The following is a 22,842-nucleotide window of genomic DNA, read 5'->3' on the forward strand; positions in this document are numbered from 1 at the left end:
TATCACGGAAGAGCTAACTCAGCCCCTTCTCCTCTTTTTCAAGCCTGTAATCCCAGCACTTTGGGAGGCCGAGGCGGGTGGATCACGAGGTCAAGAGATCGAGACCATCCTGGTCAACATGGTGAAACCCCGTCTCTACTAAAAATACAAAAAATTAGCTGGCCATGGTGGTGTGTGCCTGTAATCCCAGCTACTCAGGAGGCTGAGGCAGGAGAATTGCCTGAACCCAGGAGGCGGAGGTTGCGGTGAGCCGAGATCGCGCCATTGCACTCCAGCCTGGGTAACATGAGTGAAACTCCGTCTCAAAAAAAAAAAAAAAAAAAGTTTCTGTCTTCCTCCTTAACCAGCATTAACAATTTGGTGTTTATTCCTCAATACCAATCTAAGCTCATATAAAATATGCAAATGTTTATAAATGTGAACATTTTCATAAAAATGAGATCAGACTATGTACATTCTCTTCTTACCATTAAAAAAAAAAAAAATCAGCCAGGCATATTGGCTCACTCTTATAATCCCAGCACTTTGGGAGGACAAGGCAGGAGGATCGCCTGAGCCCAGGAGTTCAAGACCAGCCTGGACAACATAGGGAGACACTTGTCTCTACAAAAACTACATAACTCACACCTGTAGTCCCAGATGCTTGGGAGGTTGAGGCAGGATCTCTTGAGCCTGGGAAGTTGAAGCTGCAGTGAGCCGTGATTGCCCCGTTGCACTCCAGCCTGGGTGACAGAGAAACACTCTGTCTCCAAAAAAAAAAAAAAAAAAAAGTTCTTTAACTGTATGTCGTGAGGTTTTTCTCCAAGGTCTCCAATAGCCCCTTCTTTTTCACAGCTGCAAAGTATGGATATATTGATGTATTTATTCACTCCCCTGTAGATGGACATTAGCGTGTTTGTTTAGTTTTTGTCATTACAATGCTATGATAAATATCTTTGTAAATATATCTTTAGTAAATCATTAGAGATGATTTACTAGTGCTTGTTAGGAGCCAAACAATGCAGGTGATCCATTCTAGCAATGTAGGTATGATTCACTGTGACTCTAAGTGGGTTGGATTTTGTTAGCTGAGTCCCTTCAGCAAGGAGCCAGGAAGAAGACAGGTCAGGAACATGGATTCAGGCCTTTTTTATAGGATATTTCTCTGTCTACACACACCTACATTGGGCCTTTGCTCTCTCAGTGTCCTAAATCTCTCTTAACATTGGGTCTAGGACTTTTTAAAGCAGTTTTCTGACTTTTTTACTTCACCATGGTAGTGATATATCTCACTTTAGACACATTTCTGTAGTTCTCAAGCATGAGTTCCAATTCTTTTGGCTTTGGTTCATCTTGATCTACCCAGTGTTACCCTCCACGTTCATTTCCCCTTTGCGTTGCTGTTGCAGTAATTTAGAAAGGTCTTGGAGTTGGTGATGCAGTTATCAGAGTGGTGTGGTGGGCTGTAAATCCCTGCAGTTGGAACTTTGCTGAGTTACACACATCAAGTGTATTCAGGGTTACGGTGCTGTTTTAGCTATTTTGGGTTTGAAATGCTAAATAAGATTTCGAGACATATGTTGTAGGTCACTTTGATTTCATTCATTCAGTTAACTACTAGTACACTCTACTAGCTACTAGGAATAGAATATACTGAGCAACAAAATGGAAATAAAGTTTGTCCTCAGGGAATTTATGTCTAGGTTAAAGAGAGACTCTGCAAAGAAAAATACAATTTGATAAATGGAATGCTCATGTTATTAGATAGAATTCAGTCATGCACATGATTACATTGATTGGGGGAGAATAGAAGTTTAGTGGTGCTGTGATCCAAAGCCTTATGGGATTTCAAAAAAAAAAAATTCTTCACAGTGACCTTATGTTTATCTGGAAGAATAAACAAATAACTAAAATATTATTTTTAAAAAAACAAAGGGGGGAGATATTATACTATGTGACATTAAACATTATAATACTGTCATTTAGAGTAACATAAAGAAGATGAGTCTATAATTATTCAGTAGTACTAGGACAAATATTACATGAAAAGAACAAAGTTGATTTTAAATTCATGTACGCCATGAAATTCCAGATGAATAAAAGGTTTAAAAAATGACCACATAGAAGAAAACCACACTGAAGAAAATGTAGGTAGCTATCATATCTGAGTGGAGTGGAGGAGGTCTTTCTTAAAAAAAAAAAAAAAAAAAAAAAAAAAATCTGTTAAGGAAAAGGTTTATGGAAGCAATGTAAAAATATGAAACATACAGATGTCATAAAATGCTCTATAAATTAAAAGACAAACAGCTCACTGGGAAAGAGTATTTGCAATATATTTGGTGAAAGGTTAATATCTGTGATATACATCAAACGCTAAACAATCAACATCCTGTCAAAACAGGCAAAGAACATAAACAGGCAATTAAAAAACAAATTCATGTGTCCAGTAGATTTATGACAAAAAGTTTATTCTCAAATAAGAAAACAAAGACTAGTATTTTGGAATCAAATTGGCAGAAAAAATATATATAAATGATATATCTACAGTTGTTAGGAGTAAAGTGAAATAGATACAGATGGGAGAAATAGATATCGCAGTAGCTTTTGGTAGAAGGCAATTTCACATTCAAAAGCCTTGGCCAGATAATTCCCTTTCTAGGAATTTGTTCTAAGTTTCGTCATTGTAGCAATATACAAGGAAAATTGGTTACACATTCAATAATTGGTTGTTCGCTAAGTTATGGTACACACAGCACATAGGTAATTGTATTAAGACGGACAGATGGACATGGGTGGAATCTTTTTTGTCACCTGGTTTGTTCTGTGTTATGTCAATGTGTATAATAGATGAGGAAAGAACAACATTTTACATTTACCTCCCCACAGCCTTTTTAGTCAAACGAGGTTACTTAGAAGAAGAGATATGCATGGCAGAGTAGAGTTTTCAGCTATAAAGCTATAGGAAATGGCAACTTGAGGCTGACCAAGGATAGTGAGAAGGGAAGATGAGGCTTGTTCTGTATGCAAATGAATTGCTAAAGCAGCTGAATAGCCGTTCTAACCTCCAAAATTTTGCCTAGGCTGTTAAGTAACCTTAAAGAGGTGAGAGTTTCATGCCTGAGACCCTCAGACAGACAGAAACATTGCTGTTGCCTCTGAATTCTGTCTTAAGTGATCCAGTGAGACTTGATCAATATTAAGTCAGGTGTCTGGATTGTGTGAGCTGAATTATGTCTATTGGGTATGAACTCCCCATTGGTATGTGTCTCTTTTCTCTTCCAGTCCTAGAGTTAGAGAAAAAGGTCCTACCTGTTCTCATACAGAATCCTTCCCCTAAATAATGGTTATTTTTTCCCCCAGAGCTCCCATAGTACCCGAAGTCAGTCAACATTTGGATAGCTTTCCATTTTACTTATTCTCTGTCAAAACATTACACTGATGGCTTGCTGAGAACCATGGGAGATGGATCATGAGGGCAGCAAGGGAGAGCCTTCTTTATGTAGGGACTCATGTAATAGAGTCAGTTACTGATGAGTTCCAGGACTTGCTGGTGTGACAAGCAGATATCACTGAAGCTCTTTGGGACCAGGCACAGTGGCTCATGGACATAATCTCAGCACTTAGGAGGTTGAGGTGGGTGGATTGCTTGAGACCAGGAGTTCCAAGACCAGCCTAGGCAACATGGTGAAATCCTGTCTCTATTAAAAATACAAAAATGAGCCAGATGTAATAGTGCATGCCTGTAGTCCCAGCTACTTGGGAGGCTGAGGCACCAGAATCACTTGAACCCGGAAGGCAGAGGTTGCAGTGAGCCAAGTCATGCCACTGTGCTCTAGCCTAGGTGACAGAATAACACTCTGTCTCAAAAATTAAAAAATAAATAAGAAGTTTCCACCTTCTGCTTGTCTCTGTGCATTTTTGCCCTTGTTAGCTAATTGTCAGACTGAAGCTTAATACATTTTGGGTTAAAGATGCAAATTCAGTGGCACCTGAGTGATGAAACATCTCTATTTTCTGTGCCTCCTCCTTTAGTCTTTAGGTTCAAGAGAATGGCTGCCTGTCTGTTGGGAAATTATCTTGTACCATGCTGCAGTAATGTTCTGCTAAACTTGATTCAAGTGTTTCCTTGTGGATGTAGGCAGTTGTGATCAGAAGTTTTGTGCGGAGGGCAGATACCTGAGTGAACTGCCAGGATATGGTCAAATGCCTTGGACAAACAGAAATGGTTCAGGAGAGCATCCAACATATTTGAAGCCAAAGCTTTGGGGATGCACATACCTGGTGCTTCCACAGAGTCTCAGTTCAGGATGCAGAACACTCAGTGTGGGAGCCAAACACCCACTCTTCAGCTTAAAGGTATTGCCAGCCATCTGGCAATATTTGGATCTGACTCTCAGATTTCAAGTCTTGTCCCTAGAGATAAGTATTCCTAAGGTCTCCCTTCTGGGAGCAAACCATGTGAGTTGCTTGCTTATGCTATAACTACTGACCCCATCACGAAGAGTCTATAACTTCTTGTCACATTTTATAAACAGAGGCAAACATAATAAAGTATGTTAGAGATGAATTTTAAGGACACCAGTAAGGAGAGTTATATATAAGTCAGTAAATATCACCTTGAACTGTAACATTTTTATAGTGCTTTTATAGTGCTAACAAATAACACTTATAGGAATGCCTATGGCCCCCAGTGTCCCTAAGAAGTGGGTAGGGTAAATATTAGCTTCCCCCAAGCAGATGGGGTATGTATGGGTGTGTATAGCAGAGGCTGGGACCTGTGGTACTTTAGTGACAGGCACAGACACAAAAAAGCAGCCAAGCTTCCCAGCATTCATGCAGTTGTGGTTTATCAGAAATTTTTAGAAATGTCCCTTCTTGCCTAAGAAGGTAGGAATGTGGTATGTGGTATATTGCCCAATTCTATAAGGGAGGGATGATTCTGCCATGGATTAGAAGTAAAGTCCAGTTAACACCCTATGGCTCCATCTGTCCTTGTTTAAAAGAAGTAGATGCTATAAAGAAGAAAAAAATTTAGATTAAGACACTACATCAATTACTTCTTTCTGTGAAGACCAGACTTGGCAATAACTTTGTGCCTAAAAATACTCATTTGTGCATCTTACTAAAAATCCCTAAGTATTCTGTATTGGAGTTTAGATGTGTGGGATATATCCATGTAATTCTATCATAGTACCTGTAGCTGAGGTATCATGTACTTGACATCCCCAGAAGAAAGCACTTTATTTAAGCATTGTGAAGTTGAGCAATGCATAAAAGCTGGAGTAGAATAAAAATGTTGTCATTTATGCCCATCTCCCAAACAGTGCACTTTAACTTTGCTGGCCAGTCTTTAAATTGCCTCTTGCTGCCTGAATAGCTACTATTGAAGAAATGAGGCAGTTTGTTTTCTAGACAGCCCTCTGATTGTTCTCTATAAACACTCACACAGAGTTTCTGGTTGCAGAGCTTTCTATTCTTCTCCTGGGTCATCCTAAGCAGTTCAAAAGGTGACTGCGCATGGGGAAGAGGTCAAGTCAATGCATTTTAAGAAACCTACCCTTGTGTGTCTCCCCAAGGCCAGAATGTAACCTTCATAGAGCTTCTGAATTTGTACATTAACCCCCTTGGCACCGCACCTGAGCAGTTTGACTGGGTCTTAATGAGAAAACACTTTTTAAAGAATAACCTCTACTTGTTTCTCAGGCCACACCTCATCTCCACCCAATTATCTAAACATCAGCATTCCTCCGTGTGCTTGGCCTTGCTGGTCCATGCTGGTCATATGGGCTGTGGGGTGGCATTACAGGAGACTGCAAGATTATGGCTTTGACACATTTGGGTGCAGGAAGGGTCCTGCAGAGGGATGTCTTTCAAAAAGAGTTTTTAAAAAACCTATAATGCTAATTTACCAGTTATCTTTATTTTCCTTTCTCCTTCTGGGTTTCTTGGTTTCCTTTAGAGTTAATGACTGTCTCCATGTATACAGCCTATCGATTCTATATCGTCTTCCCCCTGCTCTTTGGGTTCTTTTCCCCTTTTTCTCGTCCCATCTTACTCATAAGCAGCAAGAGCAATGCAAATCAGCGTTTCTGCTTTCTCTCTTCGTAGGACAGAGGGCAGGGAGTCTGGGACGGTGGGAGTTTCAAGATTCTTTAAGAAAGGCATTTAGGCTGGTCCAGGGTTAGGGATTAGGGAAGGGGATGCACAGAGGGCTTGTTTTAAAGCTGTTTGCTTAGTCAGCACAATCTTTACATCCACCGATTGTGTCTGTTGGATGCCTGCAAGAGAGTTGGTGGATATCGGGGGGGGGCTGATGCCTGCCTAAGCTATTGCTTGCTACTGGTCAAGCCTGAATTTAGAGGGTCTTTGCTTTATAGACTTTAAGGGTAAAATACAATTCGCCTTGTGGACTGGTCTGTTGCCCCTGCCCCATTCTCTGCTGCCCACCTCAGATCTGTCCCCTTTGTTTTCCCCCAACCCTACCCATTAGGAGGGCCTAATTTAAAAACACACACATAGCAAAAAAGCACAGTTGCTGTGGCCTGCACTCACTATTCAAACTTCGAGATTCAGAATTCTGTAAACCACAAAGGTTTTGTGCCTGTGGTATGTTCTGGAATTTGAACTGACCGTAGAAAGAGTCTGCTTTGTATTATTCTTTCATAGCATAGATTCATCATTCTGTGTACTCTAATAATGTATTTCTATGGAAATCATTTACCTTATGCAGCACAGCTAATCTTTTCTTAATCAAATTTTTAATAAAAAGTACGTGACAATCCTCCATAAATACAATGGGGGAAAGAAGTGCAAGTATATTTTTTCAGAAGGTTTCAGAGAACTGAATCATGTAAAGCACTAGTCTGAATGGATATGAAGGTACTCTTAACATCTGGCATTTATCTGGAAAAGGACACATTTTCATCAAAATTTTAATATTCTACATGTAAGTTAAGAATTCTTTATGGCTCTCTGGTTGCCATGTTTCTGCAAGCATGTACAGTATCTATAAACCTCCAAATAGGCTTGTTGTGGCCTGCCCTTGGTTTAATATTGCACTACGTATATGAGAAAATTCCGCATAACTTTGTTGCTTCCTAAGGATACTCAAAGGCTGTGTATTTCCCTAGGAAATGATCTGCTATGTTTGCACTTTTTCTTCATGAACATAAAACTGTTTTTTCCCAAAACTGTGATGCCTGAAATGAGGTAGGTTTGATGTTAATGTTTAAAATCGGCTGGGCGCCGTGACTCATGCCTGTAGTCCCAGCACTTGGAGAGGCTGAGATGGGCGGATCACGAGGTCAGGAAATAGAGACCATCCTGGCTAACACAGTGAAACCCCATCTCTACTAAAAATACAAAAAATTGGCCGGGCGTGGTAGCGCACGCCTGTAGTCCCAGCTACTCAGGAGGCTGAGCCAGGAGAAACGCTTGAACCTGGGAGGCTGAGATTGCAGTGAGCCGAGATTGCACCACTGCACTCCAGCCTGGGCAACAGAGCAAGACCCTGTCTCAAAAAAAATAAATGGTTATTGAAAGGGGAAGGTGGTGGTTGTAGGTCATGATTCTCTGCCCCAGAAAAAAATTGTTTTAAGAGTCTAAAGAGTTTAAATCTGTTGAAGTTAAAACTTAAAGTGGTGATTCTCTTTCCACTTTTCACTCTAGCCTGTTATTTTGGGGATGAGGAAGTTCTTCCTTTATGTATCAATCACTTTAAATAAATATCTAGCTCTGTTTAAGTCATTTTTCTGGGTAGCCCTCAGCCCTGCAGGTGTGTAAATGCCATAGCTCTCAGCCCAAAGCACATCAGGGACTGAACTGCACAAATTTCATACTTCTGTAAATGTTGCTCTGAGTCACAATTGTCAGAATTTGAGAAAATACAATAAAAAGCTAGCTTTGAGGTTCCTGTTCTTCCTTTGGAATAACCACTGTTTTTCTTTGCCACATGAAAAGAAATGCCCTCCATAATTGTTTCCTGTGTGTTAACTCACCTTTTTTGCCCCAGTGCATCTATTGGTGTAAAATGAGAGAATCATCAGACTGGAATGAATCTCGAGAGGCTGCCGACCAAACTCCAAGGCAGGGCTGCACCCACATTATCCCAGAAAGATGAGACTCACCCCTGTCTGGAAAGGTTTTCCGGGAGAGTAATTCCACAACCATCACTGTACCTTGTAAGACATAACAAGCTTCACTGTCAGGAAAGACATTTACAGCAAGCCTGAATCCCTCATGCTGAAATGTAAACCCATTATCCCTTGCTGCATACCCTGGTGAGTCTCTGCAGTCTAAGAGTTCATCATATGCTTGGCAGCTAGTGCTAATTTGCCTTCATCCCCCTCAACTCTGAGCTAAATCATCCTATTTCAAATTTGTGATATTCTTCTGAGAGCCCAAAAGTAAGCTTTTTTTCTTTTTCTTTTTCTTTTCTTTTTTTTTTTTAAATAAATGATGCCCTGTGTCGTGGGTAATGGGAATGTTACATGTTACATGTTCGGATCTTACAGTCCTGCGTAACCATCTCAGAGTGATGTTTGCATTTAAACCGTGTTATTACCCACGCTGTTCCATGATGAGCATTTACAGAATTTTGACCTCACAGGGTAACTCATGTGGGGTTCTGAGGAAACGCCCTCTGAATAACAGGCAAAAGCTTGCTCAACATTTTTTCCACCACTGTACTTGGTCCCGTGCCTAATGATGGTCAGTGTAAACTTGTTTAGCAGTGAGGCTTAGCTTTAAAAGTTTGGGTAAATTTTAGTTTTTGTACTGTTAAAGTGACAGCATTTCTAGTCACTGCCAGACTTAGACTTTCCTTTGATATTTTTATCTAGGTTGGAAATGTGTCATTCCTAAACAGCCTAGGAGTCTTTCATAGTTTCTTTGCTCACTGCCTTCTGCTTTCAGGAAACAAAATAAGGCAGCTTTAGGGAATTTTTCTGTTTGCCTTCTAGTGCTATGCCTACAAGGAGGTGGGGGAATGGTAGACATGACAAGAAAAACAAGGATTAGATGTCACTTCTTTTGTTGTGGCATGTTTGAAGTAATGATTAGGCTGGGCTTCATGAGCTTGGGAAAATATGCAGCCCTCACTCCTGCCCCCCCCACCTCCCTTAATAAGCACAAGAGAAATTTAGTTTGCAAATGAATGTATGTATGTGATGGGGGCAGAAAGCAATGTCATTCCCAAAAATGTGTGATGATGTGATGAAAGAAGCCTTACTTCTAGGAAGCAGTGTGCTCTTTGTGATTACCCAAAAGCTCCCTACCTCCCTCAGCAACCAAGCTGTTTCTATTACCATTAGGTCTGGAACGTAATATGGACTTATTGGGTGGTTACAGGTTGGAAGACCATGCCATTGGGTTGGGGGCGCCTACCACGTAGAGAAAGTCAGAAACAACCAATAAACGTAAATCCCCAAAGGAACTTTTCTTTTATCAACCCATCCCTGTGCCCTCCTCTTTATTCTTCCCTGCTTTCTCTTTGAGGGTGTCACAGAGTCCCGGTAATGGCAGAAGGGTGGAGAGTGCTGATTTGTAGGAGACCTTGCATTGTTCTTAGCTATCCCATCTGCAGTCAGTAATGCCACTACCCCTGACATACTTTATTAAATTCAGAATTCACTCATGAAATGAAGGGGGCAAAAAAGGAATAAGTCAGTTTGTAAGGGAGAGAACTGGCAAGACAATATGTGATAAAATGTTGGTGTTTCTTGTAGGTAGGGAGAGAAACAGGGAAGCTTTTTATATTAAGATAATGCCGAGCTGTTACATACCTGTCTGAATTACTAGTATGCTGTGGTTTCTAGAGACAAAGTGGGAGGACAGGCTGCTTTTGAGGGAGAAGCAGCTCCTCGCAGGAAAAGAGCTGGAATGCTGTCAAGCTAGACTCAAACCACCGGGTTTCATTCTGGTCTGTGGTTGACATGCATTGTGTTGGAGCTTTTATCTGCAATTCTGACATCTTTGATTTGGCAAGGGATTGCAAAACACTCACAGGCCCTGGCCAGGCTAGTGCTGGCAGATGGGGTGGGGTGCAAGAGGTGCACCAGCTTTGGTAGATGCATGGCTTACTTGCAGCAACAAGGCCTTTTTGGGTAGAACAGTGCCTTTTTGACTACAGAGTTCAGGCTGCCCTTTACCTGTACAGGGGAGCTTCTTCCCTCTGGTGCTGGGCACTGTCAAAGCAAGTGTGGGGATCCCACTGAAACTTCCTCTCATACCAGTGGCCTTTCCAATTTGAGCAGCACTGCTAGAAACCATCTGGTGCTGAGCACCATCCAAGTCTGCAGTCTTGACTCCTCAGGCTCTCTGCCTTAGCCCACACCAGATATGTGATCTCAAAATGTGTGACCCTGGATACTCATCTTAAATGTGACAGGTCAGCTTGGAAGTTTGTGGTTTCAAGTACTAGAAAACTGACTGTGCCTCAGTTTCCTTATCTGTGAAATGAGGTCATTGTAGCACCTATCTCGGTTTACTGTGAGAATTTTATGAAAACTCTTGTAAACTGATTGGCACATAGGAAATGTGCTAGGCAGAATTCATATAGAGTGTTGTGCTTAGTCCTGGCTACCATTTACCAAAAGGAAAATCGACATGCTAGGGGCTCGTGGATGATCAAGGATTGTTCCCGAGGTTTGATGATTTAGAAATGATGGTATTGATAGAATGAATTATTTGGAGAGCTTGGAGTATAGAAGAGAGTTAATTTTATCCTACTTATGGAACTAGACCAATGGGACAAGTTACAAAGAGGCAATTTCAGAGTTGCTATGTAAGGTAACATTTTCAAATGCCAGTAGCTGTCCAACAGTGAACAGACTTGGCTATCTGAGGAGTAGTCAGCTTTTTATCACATAGACATAGTGACCACCTGCAGGTAACACTGTAGATGGGGTTCTGGCACTGGCTGGACTATTGGGTAAGAGGACAGTTAATTATCTTTTCAACTCCTAGATTTGAAAAATTCTTGGTTTATCTCTCTGAATACACTGGGAGCTTGTTGAGAGCAAGGACTACCTAATTATTTGTATTCTTCATAAGACTTTGGAAATTGGCCCAAGAAAACACTTAAAAATTATATAATTCTAATGTATGTTTATTACAGAAAAAATACAATAAACCTAAGAAAGAAAATCATCTGTAATCTCACTACAAAGAGACAACCTGGGGATGCCGTTCATATTTTGGTACACATATTTCTGGGCTTCTTTCTTGTTAGATATTGTGGCCAAAAATAGTACCATTAAAAATTGTTTTTGCTTAAACTATTTTAAGTGTAGCTACACGTTCAAAAATGTCTGACAGATATTTGCAGGTGATACCATCTCATGGTGGTGGAAAGAGGTAAGGATAATGTTTCTTTATCTGTATTATCTAATTTGCTAACTTTACCCCTTCAACAAATACTGTATGAAATTCTACCATGTGCCAGCCACAGTTCATCTTGTTCATGAGCTATTTCCCCAGCCTCTTGACATCCCTGCCTTCTTGGAACTCATAATGTTATGGGGCCAGTGAGTCAGTGAAAAAAAATGTTACAATATGATGTCAGGTCATAGTAAGGGTTATGAAAAAGAGGAGGAGGGAGATTGAGAGTGGATGGGGGAGAATGAATGGTCTGTGGGGGACAATTGGAAACCAGCGGGAAAGAATTTAGGAAATAAGTCATACATGTGGGAAATAATGATTGCCAAATTAATTATATGTTTCTCTATTCTGTTGACAACTTAGTATTCTATGCCTGTGACACAATTTATTCAAAAACTTTTTAAATCATTTTCTATCATGAATAGATTATCTTTGCATATGTCCTTGCTTAAAATAACTTAATTGGTCCTCTCTTATGTACTATTGAGATGCATTTTTATGGAAATTGATTTTGGGGTCACTATGTATGTCCCACTTGGTTCTCTACTGTCTCTTCCCTGAATGATAGGAGGACCCAGGAGGTGGATGGTGCAGAGTGGGCCTGAGGCTACTCCAGTTTCCAGGCTTTTTAGGATGAATGTGTTTGCCTGCTTACCTGCTGGCCCAGCCTAGGTGCAGGGAGCAGCTGATTCAATTACACATGTTGAAAGGCAGAGTCTAGATTACTATGATTAATATGATCTAGGCTCCAATGTCATGAATTGTTCTGATTGCTTAATCAGGACTTGTGAAAATGAGATAGGATAGTAATGTACCACAGTTTTCAAAGCCCAATTTTATTTTGACACTTTTCAGCAGGCACTTGGGGTGGCATATGATGATTGTGGTCAGTAAGGTGGCAGTGGATCGGGGCACCGTGGTTGTAGCTTGTAATCCCAGCACTTTGGGAGGCTGAGGTGGGAGAGTCACCCAGGAGTTCGAGAGCAGCCTGGGCAACATGGTGTTTTGTTCCTATCTCTACAAGAACAAAATCAGTTGGATGTGGTGTTGCAGGACTGTGATCCCAGCTACTCGAGAGGCCGAGGTAGGAAGATTACCTGAGCCTGGGAGGTCGAGGCTGTAGTGAGTTGTGTTCTTGCCACTGCATTCTAGCCTGGGTGACAGAGTGAGACCCTGCCTCAGGGGGAAAAAAAAAAAAAAAAAGATTGCAGTTATCACTGTGGCTAACACTCTGCCAGCTGACGTTGTGGTTAAGTGATTTGCCTGCAGTATTTCATCTAACCTTCTCAACTCAGAATGAATGGGTGTTGTTCCCATTTTAAAGATGAGTAGACTGCGGCTTAGAAAAGTTAAATGAGTTACCCAAGGCTGAACTAATACTCAAGTCCAGGGTATTTTGGTTTTGCTTTGTGACAAAGCCTAGGTCCTTAACCATTAAACTGTTTTTCCCTGTTGTTTTCTTTCTGTCGAGTCTCTTTCCTATTTTCTTGCTTTCCTGGGAACAAAGTGATCTGGGTTAGGACTACTGTTGGCTGGGTTAGAGTGATTTGGAAAGGAGAGAAGATTCAGACCTAAAAGCTTTTCCTTCTTTCTATCAAACACACTGTTCTCTGAAGCAGTCAGCGGGGCACATAAGAGAGGGAACACTATGCAGATTTGAAATGTGTCTCCTCTCTCCTCTCCTGGTGCCTTGGATTAGATGTACCAGCAAGCGGTAAATGGCCCATCCGTCAGCAGCCCTGTGGTGAGGCAAGACAAGTCAGGGCCTGCCTGGGCCTTCCCTGAAACGGGGCATGCCGTGGCATCAAGCATTTTAAAACTGATTTTCTTTCAATGAAATAATGCATATTAAAGTATCTTTAAAAAGATGGGAATGCATTATAAAATGATTGTATTGAATATCCAAATAGCTGACATCTTGGCTGACTCTTGGGCTTTAATTAAAAGTCTGGAAGCATGTGCTTTGAGTTTTATATAAACTCCATGTGTGTATTTGTTGGTAATTGTATGTATACGTGTGCATGGGTGTGTGTAGACGCGCGCGCGTGTGCGCGCGCGCGCGCGCACACACACACACACACACACACACACACACACACACAGATATACACACATGTAAATCTAAACCTTCATTTGCTTTCCCAAAGAAAAACTATTGTCCTTAATCCATTAAAATCTAGGGTCTCTTCAAAGCACTTCAGCCATTGCTGTAAAAATACTTGGGCCTTTACTGATCTGTGGAGTGTATTGACTGTTTCACCATTAAAGGTACTTGGTTTCTCTAGAATGGGGAATTCAATACCTGCTAAATTGGATCAATATAAAAACTTATGAACAGTGTAGACCTTGTCAGAGAACTCATTTACTCCTGTTCATATAATTCTCTGTGGGAGTTTCCGCCTGGGGGATCACATCAGTATTTAGCAGGCACTGAAATATTCATGTCCTCTGATTAGCTGGATTTAATTGTTACATCTTCATCTCCTTCATGATGTGTCATTAGGATGCAACTCATCTTGAAATTTAAGTTGGTGCAGGCAGCTTATTGCAGCGTCTTTATTTTGTCTGTGTTTCTTTCCAAAAATGCTTGTATAGCCACATAATTTTGGTTTCCCTTGGAAATAAATACTACAAGTTAAGATTTGTTTTTAGTGGAAAATCCTAACTTATTTTTAATAGCTACTGTTGTCTTATAACATTTGTATAGGAAATTTTTACAGGGTATATAAAATATTCTTCTGTTTAGATTAATGTTTAAAGATCACAACAGTTGAAGTAAACTTTCCTTCTCTGTACTATTTAAGCAAAGTTAGGTGTTTATAAGGGCTTTTTTTTTTTTTTTTTTGCTGCACTGCAATATTGTCCTCTTTATCTTTCCCACATAGAATGTGGAAATAGCTGGAGATTAATTTTTCACTGATTCCTCCCTGAGTCTGATACCATCTCAGTGGTCTTCTGTTTCTCAAAATGTTTAAAGTTTTAAAGAATGAATACCTCTCTCTTCTTCATTCTAATTGTGCTAATTCTGCTTTCCCCTCTTATCAGAATAACCCTCTGAGACCTTTTCTTCTCAACAGTTTCATGGGTATTTGCAAAGATCTCAGAAGTGCTATGATATTCTGTTGCAAAGCATGATACATGGTAGTTATGAACAAGACCGTGGGATTAGACAGTCTTGGGCTTTCATTCTAGGTCTATTACTTACTAGCTTCACAAGTTACTTAACCTCTGAGTCTCAGTTCCTACCTCTTTAAATTGGAGATAACGGCAATATCCATCTCAAAAAGCTATGTGAAGGATCATTGAGAAAATGCATGTTATGTGCTGAGTATAGCAGTCTAGCACATAGCAATCAGTTGTGTTGGCTAATATTATTGCCAGTACAAATTATGAGGGGACTTATTTTCAGAGGAGCATATGTTTACAGATGGGATGGGATTGAGGGTCATCTTCAAAGCTGATTGTCAGTCTTAGACACCTCCCCACCTTGGGAGCCATTTCCTAACCATTTATTTGAAGAATAGGAGGTGTGGCTTTAAGTGGGTTCTGGGGACCAGTTTGACAGCTTTCACAGTGAGTACCTGGTCCTGCTTTGTGGTCTGGCACTGTTCCCTATATCAGCTATCCTTCATTGGGTAGGATTAATTTTTCTTATATAAATGGTGTCCCAGTGCTGCCATGTTGAAGGAGCCTTCAAATTCTGTTTTGAGGAACTGAATTTCAAGGAGGTTTTAAGAAACAATTCAGGGGCCCTGACCTCTCAATGACATGATCAGGTAAAGTGAAAGATGAAAAGCTGCTGCTTTCCAAGTTGATCTAGGGCACACAAAAGATTTACATGCAGAGAGACATCTTGTAGATTAAATGTAATGAGTTTTAAGTTTCAAGACTATGAGTAACTTTTCTTGAAATACTACATAGCAGGTGCCCCTAGCTGGAATTCTAGCAGTAAAGAGGAAAGTTTCAGCCCTAGAAGTGACTGAACAGGCTGATGGTGTCCATCTAGCAGGGAACGCTACCCTTTTGCGAGACATTTTGTTCTTTATGTATCTGAATTAGAATACCTGGCTGTGGAGTCTTGGAGGGGAAGCTGAATGAGGCTGTTTATTCATGTCCAGATGTTTCTTGCTGTCTCTATGGATAGCTGGGACCACGTATTTTATTCACTACCCATGAGCTCTTGATTGGTCACTGGGAGAGAGGTGGCCTCTGGACAGGGAACCAGGAAATCTGAACTTGATGAACCTTGAACTTCTCGTCTGAGTCTGTTTCATTTCTCTACAATGAAGGAATTGGACTAGTTGTTCTCAAATTCCCTTGCCAGTGGTAAGATGACGTGTGATTCTGAGAACTCATTCCATTTTTAGGGAAAGATCTTGGCTGAACAGCTCTGTATAGAATGAAGCTCCCTTAAATGTTTAAGGTTCAGCATATTCTTTCTGGGACCAGTGGACAAATAAAGTATGCAGAGCCCACAGTGCAGAACTCAGGTGCCTGGACAGGTGAACATGTCAGGTATGCACGCTTACAGGTTTAAAACTAGAAGAATCTCACCAGGCGCCATGGCTGACACCTGTAATCCCAGCACTTTGGGAGGCCGAGGTGGGCGGATCACAAGGTGAAGAGATCAGGACCATCCTGGCCAACAGAGTGAAACCCCGTCTCTACTAAAATATAAAAATTAGCTGGGCATCTGTAATCCCAGCTACTGGGGAGGCTGAGGCAGGAGAATAGCTTGAACCCGGGAGGCGGAGGTTGCAGTGAGCCGAGATCGCACCACTGCGCTCTAGCCTGGTGACAGAGCAAGACTCTGTCTAAAAAAAAAAAAAAAACTAGAAGAATCTTATGGATAATCTGATACAAACCCTTCTACAAAGGATGAAAAAGCACAGAAAGGACAAAGAGAGTCACCCAAATTCATACCACGCTGAGCCCCAAGCTTCATCACAGCATTGGAGGACTTGCCCTGCCACCCTCCCTGCTCCTACCCAAAATCACATGGGTGCTGCCATTGTGAAAACCCTGACTCTGCTTCTCCCATGTCCCTAGCCCTGCCAGTGCACACACCTCACCTCCACCCCACATTCACCCCCTCCACACACACACAGGGATATCCGTGTGTTTGCGCATCCCTCGGGCAAGGGAGACCTATGGCATGTTCACTTGGAGGTGCCAGCGATACACACGGTGGAGATTTGAGCATAGAGTGCCTGTGTGTCATTATCTCTGGTACTATTAGGTTGGTATAAAAGTAATTGTGGTTTTTGCCGTTGCAATTACTTTTGCACCAACCTAATATTTATGAGTTTCTTCAGTTGGGCTATTCTCTACATCTCCTCTGTGCCTTGATTTCCTCGTTTGCCAGAAGAAGGTAATAATATCTATCTCACAGCATTGTGGTGATGGTTAAATAAGATATGGCATGTAGTGTGCCTAGCCAGAGCCCCTGATACCCGTAAACACTCAGCGTATGGTAACTATTAGAATTATTACTTTCATAATCACTGCCCAGTGGCCTGGAATCCTCAAGCATATTCCCAGACTTTGGCATTGGAATTTGACACTGCCTTTCCTCTGCAGCTGATGGAACAGGTAGAGTGTATGAAGCATGCAGTGTGGGACCTGCCAAAAACAGGTGTTCAGTGAAAGTGAGTTGTTCTCATTTCTCCCCCTTTAAGGAAGAGGTCACTGGATGAGAGAAGTTGGTACTGTCCATTGTCATCATTAAAACATAAGCAAAATTGTGCATGCTTTGAATCCGGAAAGCAAGTGGCTCGGCTAGAAAGAATAGTACAGTAGTGCCCCCTTCCCCATGGTGTCAGTCACGTGAAATCAACTGCAGTCTGAAAATATTAAGTGGAAAATACCAAAAATAAACAACTGGCAGTTTTGAAATTGTGTGATGTTGTGAGTGGCCTGATGCACTCGCGTGCTGGGCTGCTTTGTCCAACCTGGGGAAGGGCTCTTTCCTTTGTCCAGCTTATCCACACTGACTGTGCTCCCCGCCCATTAGCCAGCTGGGTTATCACATCAAGTGCCATGGAATCACAGTGCTTGTGTTCAAGTCATCCTTATTTTACATCATAATGGCCCGAAGCACAAAAGTAGCAATGCTGGCGTGTTGTTAATAATTGGTCTGTTCTATTAATTATTATGAACCTCTTACTGTGACCAGTTTATGAATTAAACTTTATCATAGCTTTGTATGTACAGGAAAAAACATAGTGCATATAGAGTTCAGTACTAACTGAGGTTTCAGGCGTCCACTGCGGGTCTTGGAGCAGATCTCCCTCCGTTAAGCAGGGGACCCCTGTAACTCCTGTCATGACTCAGTGAGAAGAAGATAGAGGCATGCTGGCGGTGAGTGTAAATGAGCACCTCAAGTAGCCAGACCAAGTTAAGAGAAAGAGCAAGTACAGTTTACCCCAGATGAACTCACCTCCCAACAAAGCAGGGAAGACTGGTCCAGCCCTCAGCACCATGAAGTGCCTCAGCAGCACCAGGTGCCTGTATCTGGATAGGGACTGTGGGGACGAACTCATTCCTCTGCCCCAGCTGTGGCTGCAGAAGCCTTTGGGCCCTTTGAAGACAGTGCTGTTCAAAGTGCAGACTGAAGTCCCAGAAAGATGAATCTAGGCTCTCCACCATTTTATTCAAATCCTGCATTTCTTTTACCAACTGTACTTCATGGGAAAAATAGTTGTCCCTCGGCAAATCGGGAATCACAGCTTCACCTTAGGCCACAAAGTCGTGACGGGATGAAGGTCAGAGGAGCTGATGCCTGGAGAGCGCCATGTGCACTGGGTGGTGCAGGCCTGTCTGCTGTGTTTATTGCCAGTGGTAGCAAAATGCAGAAGGACCTAATAACCAGAAATACACAGTGATGCTCCTGTAGGGGCTCTCAGCAGAGTCATTGGACTGCAGAGTTCAAGGGCACCTTAGGAAGTGTGAAGCCTTTTGTCGCACAGCAGATATGTAATGAAATAGACCTCGATCCACTTAGCACAGAAGAAACCCTTGGGAGAGAGTGTCATGAGGGCACTGCTCACTTCTCACCTGGGCCCTGGGGGGGCTGGACACCTTTCCTTTCGGAGGCTAAGAGGCCCTGTCCTTGTAGTCAGTTGAACAGTGAAATTTTTTTACTCGAGTTATGTTTTATCCAAAAATAACCATTTTGACAGTTAGCTTGCAGCCAAATATCCAGGTGGTTTAGTTTCATTTGGATACACAGTGTAAAATGAATGTAAAGCAGAGCTCAAAACAGCCTAGGGAATTAGGGCTTTTTATCTCCAGAAATGTGAGGAATGTATGGATCTATATCCTTCATGCGCTAGACCCAGATTTGTATAGGAAGTGTCAGGGTCCTATCCAACCTCGTTTAGGGCTCATGTTAAAATTTCACTGAGAATTAAGAGCCCTGGCTGTCAGCTCCTTAAGCCTTAGGATTTCAGCAGAATCAGGCAAAGCATCTATCGGCTTCCTAGTCCTGTGCTATCCACCAGGCGATACACTTCTCCAGGACCAGACCGTTTTACTCTTTGGAGTGTCCCTAGTACCTCTGATGGAGCTTGGCCTGCCTGAGAAGGTTATTGACTTGAAACAAACCCATCTGTTGAGTGCTTATATGATTCTAGCCACCATGATAGCCACTTTCTGAATGCCATCTCATTTGTCTTGACACAGCCTTACAACGAAAGAGATTAAATTGTGCAAAGATAGTCCACCAACAAGTGGCATAGATAAGATTTGAACCCAGGTTTATTTGATTCTGTGAATTAGGGTTAGATGAGCTTCATTTGCCAGAAACTCTCACCATACATCGTTTTATACAACAGAGGTTTATTTCTAGCAGTTACATAACCGAAGTCTGGGGTTAGGCAGTCCAAAGCTGGTGGCGTGGCTCCGCAAAGTTGCTAGGGACTCAGGTACCTTTCCCACCCCTAGAATCTCAGCTTTGTGGCACAAGATGGCTGCTAGAGCTCCATCCATCATGTAAGATACCAAGCAGCAAGGATGGATCACAGGAAAAAAGGCGTGGCCTCTCAAAAAGGTTTTCCCATACCTCTCACACAGTGTTTCTGCATACATTGCATTGGCCAGAACTTTGTCACATGACTATACCTAGCTCCACCGGCACTGAAGGATGGGAACTGGGGTATTTTAGCTGAGCAGCAATATGACCAGCTAAAAATCAGCATCTGACTCCTGAAGAGGAAGAGAAATATGTGTTGAGGAAGACACTAGCACAGCCTCCAAACAGCATGTATTTTCTTTCTCTTTGGTTCATGGAACATTTTCTTTTCATCATACTTCATAGTTCATATGTCTGAATCTCTCACTCAAGTTAGAGGCCATTTCAGAAACCAGAATATGATTAAAGGGATTCCAAAAATTGGCATAAATATAATTTCCTATTTATACATACTTGACAGTTTTGGTTGTTGTAGTACATTTATCTTTCCAAGATTTAAACCCACTTTCAGTCCTTTTAAAAATTACCCGAAGGCACTCTCATACACTGTTGGTGGGAATTTAAATCAGGACAACCGTTACGGAAAACAGTGTGTAGGTTTCTCAAAAAACCTAAAAATAGAACTACCATATGATCTAATCCCACTACTGGGTATTTGTCCAAAGGAAAGAAAATCAGCATGTTAAAGGAACACCTGTATTTCCATGTTTATTGCAGCATTGTTGACAATAGCCAAGATACAGAGTTGACCCAAGTGCCCAACAACAGATGAATGGATATAGAGAATGTGGTACATATGCACAGTGGAATATTACTCCACCTTAATATTAAGAATGAAATCCTGCCATTTGTAGCAATGTGGACAGAACTGGTAGTCATTATGTTAAGTGAAATAAGCCAGGCATAGAAAGACAAATATCACATGTTGTTACTCATATGTGGAAGCCAAAAAAGTTGATCTCAGAGAGATAGAGAATAGAATGATAGATACCAGAGGCAGGGAAGAATGTGAGGGCAGGGGGAGGGATGAAGACAGGCTGGTTAATGGGTACAACATGCAGTTAGAAGAAATAAGTCCGGCTGTTTGGTAGCATAGCAGGGTGACTATAGCTGGCAATAACGTATATTTCAGAATACCTAGAAGAGATTCGAGATGTTACTAGCACAAAGAAATGAAAAATGTTTGCAGTGATGGTTATTTTAAATATCCTGATTTGATCATTACACGTTGTATGCATGCATGCATCAAAATATCACATGTACCGCGTAAATATGTGTAAATATTATCTTTCAGTAAAAAAGTTGTAACTGCCCAGAAGGACCACTAAACTAATTTTTTCATGCTTGCCTACACACAGCGACACAAGTTTCCTCGTGTAGGATCACTCACAAACACTCTAACTTTTGAATTTGCAGGGGTGCCACCCACGTTGCCAGAGGCAAGTGAAATCCCGAAAGAAGGGAGGTTATGTCCCTTTTTGATAACTGAGTTGGTAATGAAGGGGGACAGGGAGAGCCATTGAACTCAAAAGCACAGAGACTGAGTGTCCAGCACTCAGACTTGTCATGGGAAGCCCATTCCTCTCCTCTCCTGCTCATCCAGGAGGTCAGGGGGTGGACTGGCAGCCGATTCTAGGTGGTGTGGCTTGTGGCTCACTGGTACTTCCCCCCACTCCACCTCCTGCGCTCTCTAGTTGTAGCCTCTGCCAAGTAATTGTCAGTAACAGCAAGAGACATGTTTTATTCTACCTCATTGTTACAGTTATTCATTCTCTCAGAAGAGCTGGTGAACAGAGACTGCAGCAAGGAAGCAGAATAACCCGGTACGATATTTATGCTGCAGCCTGCATGCCTGGAAAGCAGTCACTTTATTTTATTTCATCTTTAATATAAAAATAGCTTCTTTTAGGAAAAACATGTTCCTTAAACAAAAAGTACCCAAGCAAAAACAATTTGAAACCACCCAAAGCCCATCACTAACACACGAGAATGCTCTTTCAGGTTTATTTTTCTGTCATGTTTTCATTACTTTTACAATCAGAGAAGATACGTTAAGTAAAATTCTCAGCCAAGTAAAAAACTGAAAACTTCTGTCAGGTACAACATCATAGAGCCAGAAAAGTGTGCTGTGGCTTGGCCTGGTGCTCAGCTGACCGTGAGACCTTGAGTAAGCAAGTCAGTCTGTGGATTTCAGATCCTCACCTGCAGTTATGGAGTGGGGGACATTGGTACCAAAGTTCTTTTCCCCGCTCAGACATCTGTGATGATGACACATGAAACAGACTGTGAAATGTATGTGGGGTCACAGAGCTGACATCGAGTCCGGATGTTTCTTACTGAGGGGTCTGTAGATAGATTCCAGGGTAGGTCATCACCATAATTGGGTGGAAAATATGCGTGCATCCCAAACTCATCTCTGCCCTGGGAGAACGGTCCATTGCATTCACGAGATTCTCAAGGAATCTGTTCTTACCTCATAGATAGGCACCTTCCATCCAAAGAAGTGAAGGGACTTGCCCCCAGTGGGCATCTGACCGCTCTTCCTGGAAGTCTGGAGAGCTGGTAGGCTAGAAGGTATTATCACTCCAAGCCCGGTGCTCTCCCCAAGAGCAGTGACCATCCTGGACCCCTCTTCCAAGTCTGTGATGGAAGTGAGTACTCTGTCTCCATCTGGCTCAGTTCATGGAGTCCGTGGGGGACTATGCAGCATTCTCTCAGCTTTTCCCTCCGGGCCTCCCCGAATCCCTTTAAGCAGCCTTTTCCCCCCGGAAGTAGAAGAGGAGATATAATGAGGAAGGGAAGCAAGACTAGGCTCACAGAACTGGGATCCTTATTCCCATTCCTCAATTTCTTAAAGAACATGTCAGCTCTCAAGCATTTTATCCTTCTCATCGGAGGTGAGGTGGCAAATCCTCTCTCAAGACTTTGTATAATAGCGTAAAGTGCCACAGTGTCGGATGCTGAAGGAAAATCCTCAGACTGATAGTTCACAGGCTGAGGGGGCAACCAGCTGTCAAAGGGAGTGGATTTTTTCTCTCTGCACACAACAAAACAATCTCCAAAAGATTATACAATGGGAACACTGGTATTTGTGCTGAGAAGTCGTCACACAAAATGTTGTATCTGAAACCTACAGTGACCTTTTCCAAGCAGCCTTAGCCCTACATCAGAAGACAAATACTGCCAGTTTGCTTGACATTTTCTTTTTTTAATTTTAAGCATTCTTGATTTCAAATCGGCCATTGATCTGTTGGTTTGCTGCTCCAATGCAATTAAGTAAAGTCACATTTACTTCTGTTAGAGTCTAACAAAAACAACTGCTTTGAAACCCCACACCCTCCCCTGTATCTGCTTCTCCCTCACTCACCACCCGCCCCCTCCCTCGCCCCAAAGCCTGTCAGCCAACATGCTGTGCGTGGAGGGCGGATTGCAGAAAAGCTCATTTTTCTAAGCCTCAAATGAGAATCTTCAAAGTTGAGTTATGTACCATCATCCTGTGTCCAGCTTTAAAG

General features: G+C 42.0%; 1 protein-coding gene and 1 long non-coding RNA gene across 5 annotated transcripts in view; one reads left to right on the top strand and one right to left on the bottom strand.

Moving 5' to 3' along the window:
* MCC (MCC regulator of WNT signaling pathway) overlaps nt 1–22,842 on the top strand; it is a 460,356-nt gene that overhangs the window by 314,046 nt on the left and 123,468 nt on the right. Inside the window, exon 1 of one of the 4 annotated variants that reach the window (XM_037737973.1) lies at nt 21,899–21,981. The exons of the other annotated variants lie outside the window; for them this stretch is intronic. Coding sequence (XP_037593901.1) covers nt 21,976–21,981 — 6 coding nt within the window. The 5' untranslated portion in view covers nt 21,899–21,975. Of the gene's footprint in view, nt 1–21,898; nt 21,982–22,842 lie in introns of those variants that run through there. 4 annotated transcript variants of the gene reach the window in all.
* Nucleotides 1,563–21,890, bottom strand: LOC119470982. Its single transcript, XR_005199968.1, has 4 exons — nt 21,804–21,890; nt 7,977–8,156; nt 6,035–6,257; nt 1,563–2,167 (listed from the first exon to the last, which is right to left on the bottom strand). It is a non-coding gene; the product is annotated as an uncharacterized LOC119470982 (long non-coding RNA).

Source organism: Cebus imitator, unplaced genomic scaffold (genome assembly GCF_001604975.1).
Source record: "Cebus imitator isolate Cc_AM_T3 unplaced genomic scaffold, Cebus_imitator-1.0 Scaffold46, whole genome shotgun sequence".
In the NCBI taxonomy this organism is placed as follows: Eukaryota; Metazoa; Chordata; class Mammalia; order Primates; family Cebidae; genus Cebus; species Cebus imitator.